Source organism: Bremia lactucae, linkage group LG11, assembly GCF_004359215.1.
Source record: "Bremia lactucae strain SF5 linkage group LG11, whole genome shotgun sequence".
NCBI classification, from domain to species: Eukaryota; Oomycota; class Peronosporomycetes; order Peronosporales; family Peronosporaceae; genus Bremia; species Bremia lactucae.
In genome coordinates, this window is record NC_090620.1 from 1244761 (window position 1) to 1254559 (window position 9799).

Consider the following 9799-nt stretch of genomic DNA (forward strand, 5'->3'; position numbering starts at 1 on the left):
AAATTCCGAATTCGTCTAAACGAAAACAGTGTAAGTTACACATAAAAAAACAATTGCAGCGAAAATTTGTCAATAATGGCCGGGCGAGAGTTCGCACACATCCAGCCGGTGTGTTAGTAGCGGAGGCATTCCTTAAAAAATTTCAACTAAATGCCTACAACTTTTGCAATTCATCTGTGGTGTTTTCTGCCCACAGGATAATGCTGAGATCGAGCGCTCCGTGCTTTCGCAGGAGGTAGTACAATTTTAATCCACGTTCATGTCACCCAACGTTCGAATCTGTAGTCATAACTCTCTTGATGCTTTCATGATATATTCTAAACTTTTTTGTCGCCAGGTAGAGGCACTTCGAAATCGGCTGGGGCTGCGCCAAGTGGACGTGTCAAAGGAGTGCGGCGTGAACGCTAGTATGTTGTCGCAATGGATGTTGGGCAGATACAAGGGCAATATTGGCCGAGTAAGTGGCAGAGCTTTATTCAGTAGGGCAATATTTTTGTTAAATTAATAAAAACGATTCTTGAGACAGATAAATGGATTGATGGAGGCTTGGTTAATTCGCCGCCGCGGTGGAAAGCCGATGGATAAGGGCATGATGCGTAGGGTGACGACTAGATTCGTGTGATCGAGAACTAATGTACTTTGCTATATGTAAAGTATTTACATCGACGACGAGCTCCCCAAAGCTAAAAGGGAGGTTGGAAGATATGAGTGATCCTCTGCAAGCAGTCAGGAGGTATGAAAGAAGTTGAGTTGACATGTTAGTAGCTTATTTAATTCTTTATGTTGCTCTAGCAGGAAAGAGAGCATGATTCTAGCCCAGCGAACGCTGTACAATTACCCAAAGGTGGGCATTTTTTGTCTTTCAGCCACACTGATAACATTATTGTAAGGTTGTAGTTTCCAACGAGCGCGACATTACTGATTCCCATCCGACTCGATATTGACGTTGAGGGATACCGATACATCGACTCTTTCTCATGGAATCTGTCGGTGAAATCTTTAAATTTCTATTTTCAGGCTTAATATATTGACACAGTCTTCAACCATAGATACGAGAAAGACTTTACTTATGAGACGTTCGCGGCTGCGCTTGTTCGAGATTTGGACCTTCCAAACTGCTTCTACGAGCGTATCGCAACATCGTTACGAGAGCAGGTTCAAAAGGCACAGAAGGCTCTTCCATGGCATGAAGCTGTAACACGCGAAAGTTTACATCCAATCTTTATAAATCTTCGACTAAACGATGCGATTTACATCGATCGTTTCGAGTGGGATCTAAACGACCCAAATAATTCTCCAGAGTGTTTCGCCCAGGTCGTATGCGAAGACTTGGTGAGTCTGCTGCAATGATGTTATTATTAAGCGCCTACTAATATAGACTATGACTGCGGTCTTTGACAGGGGTTAAGTGGCGAATTTGAAGCCCAAGTGGCATTGTCCATCCGCGAGCAACTTTATGATTACTCGAGGGTAAGCGATGATAGTGTGATGCTATCGCATGCTTGAGATGCTGACATGAAAAACATGCTAAAAATACATGCTGAGGACAGCTTATCCGAGAAGGATTAAAAGATCGAATCACAAGGCTGCCGTCTGTCACCGCAGCGCTTCGCGATCGCCTTGATGCTGAAGCGTGGGGTCCCTCGGTTAAGTACATTTTGGCGGACGATATACCGCAATTCGAGCGCGAAGACTTCAAGCGAATGCGCCCGCTGTCACGCCCTACGATCCACTTGACGCCATCACTGCCTATCATAGCAAAGCCAAACCGTCCCCCTAAACCAGTCAATACGTTTCTCATGTTTTGCAGGCAAAATCGAAAGAAGATAATGGCGGACCACCCCTCTACCAGCGCTAAGGATGCGTCAAAAGTTCTCGGTGATATGTGGCAGAAGCTTTCTGAGAAGGAACGAGCAAGGTTTAAAGTATTCACCACTGGATTCTCGCGTGTTGCGTATTGATTAAAATCTTTTGTAGCTACATCCCAATGACAGAGATGGAAAATCAGCGGCGAATGAACGAGTGGCGGATGAAAGAAAATGCTTTAAATGGCATGCATACGACACTGGCCGGTAACATGGCTGTAGCAACCTCCGCAGCTTTAAACACGCCAAGTCAGGTCAATTCCTCTGCCATTTCACGAACTTCAATGCTTCTTGCTCCTCGAGTTACGTCAAGTGCGGCATCTTCGTTTGATGATGTGGACGATGCCGATGCTGAGGATGACGACGACGAAGAAGATGATGACGATGATACCGCTAGTGGCATTGTAGTTTAAGCAAATTGCAGGAGACCAAATAACATGCTACTTAACAATCCTGCGTGTATTTTTTTTGGTGACTCTTCATACAAAACGCATCAATTCTCTATCGATGTCTCTTCGCTGTCTCTTGTAGGCGTAAGTCGCCACTTGGACTGGTAATAGTGATTCTCGAGCTCAAACAATGCTGATGAGATGTCTGAGCTTAAGTGCGAGATGTGCGCGTCCACGTCGTCGCACCTGTAGTTGACATTACTGTCAATTACCAGTTAAACTTAAACTGCACTAGCATTCAGTCTAACCGTTTGATCAATTCATCGGACGTGGAGTCGACGTTCTGGCTCATGCCTTCAAAGTCACCAAGCGCCAGTGATAACTTCATCTCAGAAACAAGTTTGAGTAGTGACTCGCTGGCCTGAACTAACGTCGTGGCATAAATGGAGCTCTGAAATGACTCGCGCGTATTGTTTGCAGAATCACGAATCTTGGAATTCTTTATCAGGCCCTTAAAATTTTCAACTAACTTCTCTACATTGTTGTCCAACCGCTGTCGGTATTCCTCCGCCATGTTCTGCGGTGAAAAAAATCGGATTTATACTTTAGAGTACTGGTTCAAACAAGACACTTTTCATCGCGAAATTTGAAGATACTAAATTTCGGCAGCAATTTTTATCTAGTAACATCTGTGCGATGCTTTTTAAAGCGACATTAAAACGACATGCAACTGTTGCTCGAATGGAGGTTCTAGATTCGCTTTCACTTCGCGTTTTCGCTCTTTAAAGAAAAGAAGGTATAGTTTTGTATCCAATCTAGCATGTTGCAGGTGAATAATAAAAGTGGAAGACCTTTTCCAGCAGTTGTTTGGCCAAACTATCGGTTGAAGTATGCTTACCCAACTTGTAGCAGACGTATGCCCGTCGTCGGCCTCATTCTTCGGCTTTATGGGCGTTGCTTCTGCCCTCGTCTTCGCGAGTACGTTTTTCCAGCTCGGCTTATCTGTATTGCAGCTGCAGCTTCACTGAAACTTGGATACAGTGATAAAATTAGTTAATTAATTGTAGCGATTTGCTGGTACGATTACAGACCTTGGAGCTGCTTACGGTACAGCCAAGTCGGGCGTAGGCATTGCCTCGATGGGTGTGATGCGGCCTGAGCTAGCGATGCGAAATATCATTCCGGTTGTCATGGCTGGTGTGCTCGGTATCTACGGTCTAATCGTGGCGGTGATTATTCAGGGCTCAATTGAGCCTCCAAACGGCAATTCTCCAAAGTACGGTTCATACTCGGGTTTTGCGCACTTGGCTGCGGGCTTGTGTTGTGGTCTTAGTGGACTTGCCGCTGGTATGGCGATTGGTGTGGTTGGCGACGCAGGCGTGCGAGCTGTAGGACAACAAGAAAAGCTGTTTGTGAACATGATCTTGATCCTGATTTTCGCAGAAGCTTTAGGCCTGTACGGTTTGATCGTGGCATTGATTCTGTCTCAGAAGAAGAGCGACTGCCCATCATAATTGTCAGGAAGCTATAAGACGCTTACGGGCGTTACGTGAACTTGTGGTATTTGGTCAATCCCAATCAAAATTGAAAGTTGAATTCTTACATTATAATTGAATGACTTTTACTTTATAAGTTTAAAAATTGACACAATAGTTAAGCTGATAAAGAATTTTTCGATTTTATAGAATTTTAGGTCTCATCGAAATGCTCTCGTGACTAAATCGCACCTTGTGCCGCAACCTCTAGACGAATCCACACTGCTTATTCCGAGGGGCAGTCGCTCTTCTTTTGAGACAGAATCAATGCCACGATCAAACCGTACAGGCCTAAAGCTTCTGCGAAAATCAGGATCAAGATCATGTTCACAAACAGCTTTTCTTGTTGTCCTACAGCCCGCACGCCTGCGTCGCCAACCACACCAATCGCCATACCGGCGGCTAGTCCGCTAAGACCACAACACAAGCCTGCAGCCAAGTGCGCGAAGCCTGAGTAAGAACCGTACTTTGGGAAATTGCCGTTTGGAGGCTCAATTGAGCCCTGAATAATCACCGCCACGATTAGACCGTAGATACCGAGCACACCAGCCATGACAACCGGAATGATATTACGCATTGCTAGCTCAGGCCGCATCACACCCATTGAGGCAATGCCTACGCCCGACTTGGCTGTGCCGTAAGCTGCTCCAAGGTCTGTAATCGTATCGGAAACAAATTAGTGGCAGATTGTAACACTGGCATATCAGACCTAAGCTTTCCCAAAAGGTCAAGCTGCAACGGATGCTGAACGTACTAGCAAAGACAAGAGCTGAAGCGACTCCCATAAAGCCAAAGAATGAGGCCGAAGATGGGCACACGTCTGCTACAAGTTGAGCCAGCATAATTTTCTTGAGGTAGTCAGCTTGTCTTTATTTGGGGTGACACTGGCAACGGGCACAACACCGATACTTAGTTAAATGACATACATGCATTCAGTTATTACACGCGGTCGCAGAAAAGGTGACTTTGACACCTCCAAGTCGCCAAGACCGCCACGATCACACACCTGGCTGGGGCAAAATTTCCTGTGTGGAAGTTTTTACCGCTCAAACCGCCCTTTAAATAGGACTAGAGGTTTTACAGAGAAAACCTTAAGACAAAGATCCGTTTTTTAGAATCGATAAAATGTTTGAGTTCATTTATTGTCCCTTTGTAATTTTGTATCTTGTGAAAATGTCTTTGCGTCGCGTTTGGGTCTAATGTCGCCAAGACGGCCCCTCACGAGCTCGACATATTCTTTTGCAAATTGTCAAGCTGACAAAGGCTAATCAAGAGGCAAAGTTGAAGATTGGGTCTCCGACCAGGGACCAAGAGCACCGAGCAGCTGCAATTGGCAATCTAGGATCGGCTAGCATAGGACAGGTTGAGCCTGGGCTCAATAACTCGAAATTCACTCCATCTCTTACGTTGTACTTCCTATTGCTACATGAGGCCTTATTGACTTCTAACAGATTTTGAGCCTAAATGCAACACGACACCAACGAGGGGGACCGCATTGAACACTCGTAATCGAGGTTCCACCCCGAGCCAGTCGCAAAAGGATTGGCATGGTGGACGACGTTGAGTAGAAAGTCATTGCCATTACACACGATAAAATATTAGGTAAAATGTCTGACGAACGAGCTAATGCAACTCATGTGGGGCTTGCAGGACGCCTGGAGCGACTCGAAGAGTCCCAAACGAAGCTGGAAAAGGCGCTCGAGGGCGATCAAAATGCTCACAGGATTGGAACGCCACCATGCGTGGAAGCAGACAACATTCTTTTCACGCCACAACGTGGTAGAGGAGCGCGGATGACGATATACCCGATTGGAGGCTCTCGAAGGACACCGCCTACGCCGACGGTACCACGGCCGGCAGTGCAAGCTCCACACTTCGGAACTCAGCATCCAGGGTACGGCATGCCCCTGCCGGAGTTGCAGCGTCTCTACGCAGCAGCGCAGTTCTGATCATCCAGAGCAGATGGTCAGACGGAACGCGTAAATTGCGTCCAATAGTATCCAAATTGAAGCGAGTGTTATCGATGGGCGAATTCGCCATCAACCATTCGGTACATGCGTCTACAACGCATATATCTTTCTTCGTGAATGGCTTGCGCCATCCGCGCATACCCACTCAATTAGAGGGATCCTCTAGTCTAAGGGGGGGTTGGACTCGCACGAGCAAAATCATTTCTGGCTCATGCTCATCACGCGTCGAAGTTACGAACGACGCGAGAAATGTCGAAGCAATCGACACCGAAGATGAGAAATATCGCACAGCAGTGCACAAAGCGCACCGGAAAAGATAAAATAAATGAGTCAGCAGAGGAATTTCTGCTGGCTCGAGAATCAGTAATCCGTTTCGTACAGGATTCCATTGCTAACGCATTGGACCGTCAGAAACGGAATGCAGACAAACATGGAAGAGCAAATGATCGTTAATTTAAAATTAATGACCTAGTAATACTCTCTACGGTATACTTACCTAAGCGCGTCGTCACTAATGTGAGTAGCAGTAAACTACCCAAGTTCATTGGTCCATTCCGAGTACTGCATCGCAGAGGCAATGCGTACACAATAGAATTGCCAAGTAGGATGCGAACGCGTCCTACGTTTTACGTTGGTCGGTTCCGCCTGAACCATCAGTACGCTGTTTCTTTCAAGGTCGGATCTGACTACCCTTTTCAAGAATCCCTAAAAGATTATTGTGGTCACGAACCAGATTCTCATGCTGAATCTGAAAATTCTCATATCGGGTCCAAAGATCCTCGAAACCGCGATGAGCTGACGACAGCTCATCACGAACAGCGTGATGCTTCCATTCGTACTTCAACATCGGGTACGCACTCTTTGAACGGCTTTTTTAACCGTTTGATATAGTGAGCTTGCACCATCTTCTCCAACAAGTGACGCCTATCACGTTCGTATTCAAGACCCTCCTCCAATACATGGAGGTAGCGGTCGAGTTTGTCGATCTTCGACTCTAGATCCGACACACGGTTCGTATCTAATTTTTCCTCCTCCACCACAACCATTGGTGGATTCCCACGAAGGCCAACGTTTCCTTGTGGAACGAATACAGAACCACCGTGATGTGAAGGGGCAGCGAGCGATTTATCTTGTTCGCTGGCGCGGTTATCCACCTTCACATGACAGCTGGGAGCCTCGTTCCCAGCTGGTTGTTGAAGGTGAGGGCCTCGTCCGTCAGTATGACGAGACCTATCCTATAGATCAGAAGGACCATCGGAGAACACGCGCCCCTGGCGCATGTAAACTGATTGCAAAACGCCAAATCGCAAATCGCATCGCGTATCTATATAGAGATACGAGCACTTACCCAGAGTGAAGAAAGGGAGCAAACACCCCCTTTCACTCGTTTCGTGTTGTCGACACAACACGGACAGCCACGTGAGGCATGGAAGTCCTGCCACACGAGACAACCGATGCAATTTAAACCTTGCACTGGTTGGAGGTCGTTTTCTCAAACTTAACGCGAATCGCGTTAAGTCTTTGAAGACAGGCTTCGCGTCCAATGGCTTTGATATTGCGAATAAACGCGCTCCAGGCAGGCTTCAGCGAGATTTTATCTCGCTTCTTGTTGCCACTATACCATCGATGCTTAGGAAAGCATCGAGATAAAAATCCTCCTCAGTGAAGTTCTTCGCGCTGGAATCAAGGTCATGTAGCTTTGTCGCAATACATAAAGGATATTATTTGTGATGAGTAGTCTCTCCAGACATGCTACTGAGTAGCCGTTCTGCCAAAAGCCACGGCTTTTCGCAGGGGCAAGACGAGACATTATCTTGTTTTCGCTCCCCTGAGTGGTTACCACTTAAGCAGGGGTACCACAAGAACTTTATTACGATGGCTACGCTATCTCCATCACCACGCACAGAAATATGTCCGTATGACGGCACGGGAGACGGTGCTGGCGATGAGGAATCATCCTCATCGTCTGAACCAAACATGCTATAGCGAATGCTATTACACGTCTATCCGATTGAGCTCCCTCACTCGAAAACTCATAGTCAGCCGCCTGACGATGATCAGGCGACTGTTCTGCTCTCTTCAAGTCGGCCATTTCGTTCAACTCGCATTCGTAGTCGACCTCCAAACAGGGGTCGCATTCACGTGTTAAATTACCACGTGCACCCGCAACATCTAGTGTTGCGGGAGTAGATGATACTACGACAGACGAAACGTCTGCCGCAAGAGATAATTATTTGTCGCCCGCGGCTTTATGAACCGCAGCCGAAAGCGCCGCACTATTCGCATACCGCATGGACTTGTTAACCATGCGATAGAATAAAAAATAATGGCTCTTACCAATCAGCATCGTTTTCAATTAAGGTCTTAAAGTGACCGCTCTATAAAATGACAATCAGAGTGGTTGCTGTTTAAGGGAGGGGTGATGTGACGTGGTGTATCGTAACATGAAATTAACACTTAAAGGTCGTTATTTAATATATTATCTAAACGGTAGATTATGCTTGGCGAATATTTCTTACGTAGTAACTTTCAGAAAGCTTATCCATTTGTAGATATAAGCCATTATATCTACGCGGTCGATTCAGCGCTGGACGCGCGCAAAGAGAGAGACAGATAAGACTTTATTGAATGTTTTGTATTAGTTTATAATTAAGTTAGTATTCGAAAGATAGAAACAGAATAACTTTACTATAATAAATACAGTTTACTTTTAGCCCTTTTTAAAGCAAGTGTCTTTAAGAGAGTCTTCCTCCGCACGTACTAGTGTACGTGAAGTGACGTGAGGCATCACTCGCACTGGAGTAGTGCGAAGTCGGAGCTCTTTAATACACACTTTGTGGGCTTCCCGAAGCAATTTGTATGCTTTTTCCATCGAAGCCGGCTCGAATCGGGTCGGCGTGATAACGCATCAGAGACGACATTAAGTCGTCCTGGTTTATATTCAACGGAGAAATAAACTCCTCGAAGAAGGATAGCCACCTCGCCATTCTTTGTTAGAGGTGTGGGCTGTTTACGGCCGTGTCTAATGACGACCGTATATACGATGAACGGTCTATCTCCTCGGAGATGGAGCCTAAAATTTTCCAGGGCAAATTTCAGGGCAAGGAGTTCCTTGTCATGCACTGGGTAATTGCGTTCAGCTGGTTGCAGCTGACGCGATTGGTAACAGACGATGCGCTCCGCACCGTCTGTATCGTATTGTACTAACGCCTAGCCGATTGCGAAATAGCTGGCGTCACAGACCGCATGGAATGGTCTGTCTTGATCTGCAATCGCCCATCTTGGGCGATTGCATCAAGCTTTGCTTGATACCTTCAAAGGAACGCTGACAATCAGCGTTCCATAACTATTCCTCGTTTGTTTTTCAAGAGAGTAGAGATATGAACTGTCATCTCGGAATAGTTGCCTGAGTACTTGTGTAAGAACGCATCCAGCCCAAGGAACTTTCTAGGTTCCTTGATATCGACTGGAACTGGCCAGTCGGTGATTGCTTTGATCTTTTCGGGATCGGGGCGTACGCCGCGTTTACCAACGATGCATCCAAGAAGTGGTATTTCGCTTGCAGCGAATATACACTTCTTGAGATTTGCATACAACTTATGCTTTCGCATAAGTGTAAGAACCTGACGAACGTGAGTTTTATGAACTTCCACGTCCGTCTTTCCGTCCATGGCTCGGCTATGGACGAATACATCGTCAAAATAACTCGGTCCGAATTCTCGCACCGGTCTCAACAGATTCATTACGCATCTGTTGAATGTTGCAGGGGCGTTACTAAGCCCTTGTGACATCACTAGCATTTCCAGAGCATCCCGCTGGGAGTACTCACTGCTGTGCACGGGATGTCCCGTTCACGCGTAATGATTTGATAGAACCCATCCATCAGATCCATAGACGAAAATATAGTTTTCTTTGACATACCAGCTATGATTACGTCTTTTCTAGGTATCAGGGTTTGAGCCGGTACCGTTGCAGCATTCAGTTTATTGAATGCGTGCACTATCCGCCACCCTCCTGTGTCCTTTCGCACACAGAAGGTC

At 46.2% G+C, this 9799-nt stretch overlaps 4 protein-coding genes across 4 annotated transcripts; 2 read left to right on the plus strand and 2 right to left on the minus strand.

Moving 5' to 3' along the window:
- Positions 1–75: 75 nt before the first annotated feature.
- On the plus strand, positions 76–2322 carry CCR75_004117 (uncharacterized protein; the record flags this gene model as incomplete). Its single annotated transcript, XM_067962207.1, has 11 exons — positions 76–108; positions 197–235; positions 338–457; positions 527–596; positions 655–733; positions 793–844; positions 898–986; positions 1050–1332; positions 1402–1470; positions 1551–1918; positions 1978–2322. The coding sequence occupies 11 exons, from the start codon at positions 76–78 to the stop codon at positions 2276–2278; spliced, it is 1503 nt and encodes a 500-aa protein (XP_067817797.1). The 3' UTR covers positions 2279–2322.
- On the minus strand, positions 2304–2881 carry CCR75_004118 (uncharacterized protein). Its single transcript, XM_067962208.1, has 2 exons — positions 2563–2881; positions 2304–2500 (listed from the first exon to the last, which is right to left on the minus strand). The coding sequence occupies exons 1-2, from the start codon at positions 2826–2828 to the stop codon at positions 2359–2361; spliced, it is 408 nt and encodes a 135-aa protein (XP_067817804.1). The 5' UTR covers positions 2829–2881; the 3' UTR covers positions 2304–2358.
- Positions 2882–3074: 193 nt separating this feature from the next.
- Positions 3075–3768, plus strand: CCR75_004119 (uncharacterized protein; the record flags this gene model as incomplete). The annotated part of the gene is made up of 3 exons (XM_067962209.1): positions 3075–3083; positions 3164–3232; positions 3322–3768. 3 exons carry the CDS (start codon positions 3075–3077, stop codon positions 3766–3768), a joined length of 525 nt encoding a protein of 174 aa, XP_067817803.1.
- Positions 3769–3907: 139 nt separating this feature from the next.
- CCR75_004120 (uncharacterized protein) lies at positions 3908–4782 on the minus strand. The gene is made up of 2 exons (XM_067962210.1): positions 4544–4782; positions 3908–4443 (listed from the first exon to the last, which is right to left on the minus strand). The coding sequence occupies exons 1-2, from the start codon at positions 4629–4631 to the stop codon at positions 4016–4018; spliced, it is 516 nt and encodes a 171-aa protein (XP_067817809.1). The 5' UTR covers positions 4632–4782; the 3' UTR covers positions 3908–4015.
- Positions 4783–9799: the final 5017 nt, after the last annotated feature.

Excerpts from the sequence above, each read along its gene's own strand:
- CCR75_004118 (XM_067962208.1), bottom strand. The coding sequence starts at position 2,828 with ATGGCGGAGGAATACCGACAGCGGTTGGACAACAATGTAGAGAAGTTA. Across the intron at positions 2,501-2,562 it reads TCCGATGAATTGATCAAACG|GTGCGACGACGTGGACGCGC; the intron begins GTTAGACTGAAT and ends TGTCAACTACAG.
- CCR75_004120 (XM_067962210.1), bottom strand. The coding sequence starts at position 4,631 with ATGCTGGCTCAACTTGTAGCAGACGTGTGCCCATCTTCGGCCTCATTC. Across the intron at positions 4,444-4,543 it reads TTCAGCTCTTGTCTTTGCTA|ACCTTGGAGCAGCTTACGGC; the intron begins GTACGTTCAGCA and ends ATACGATTACAG.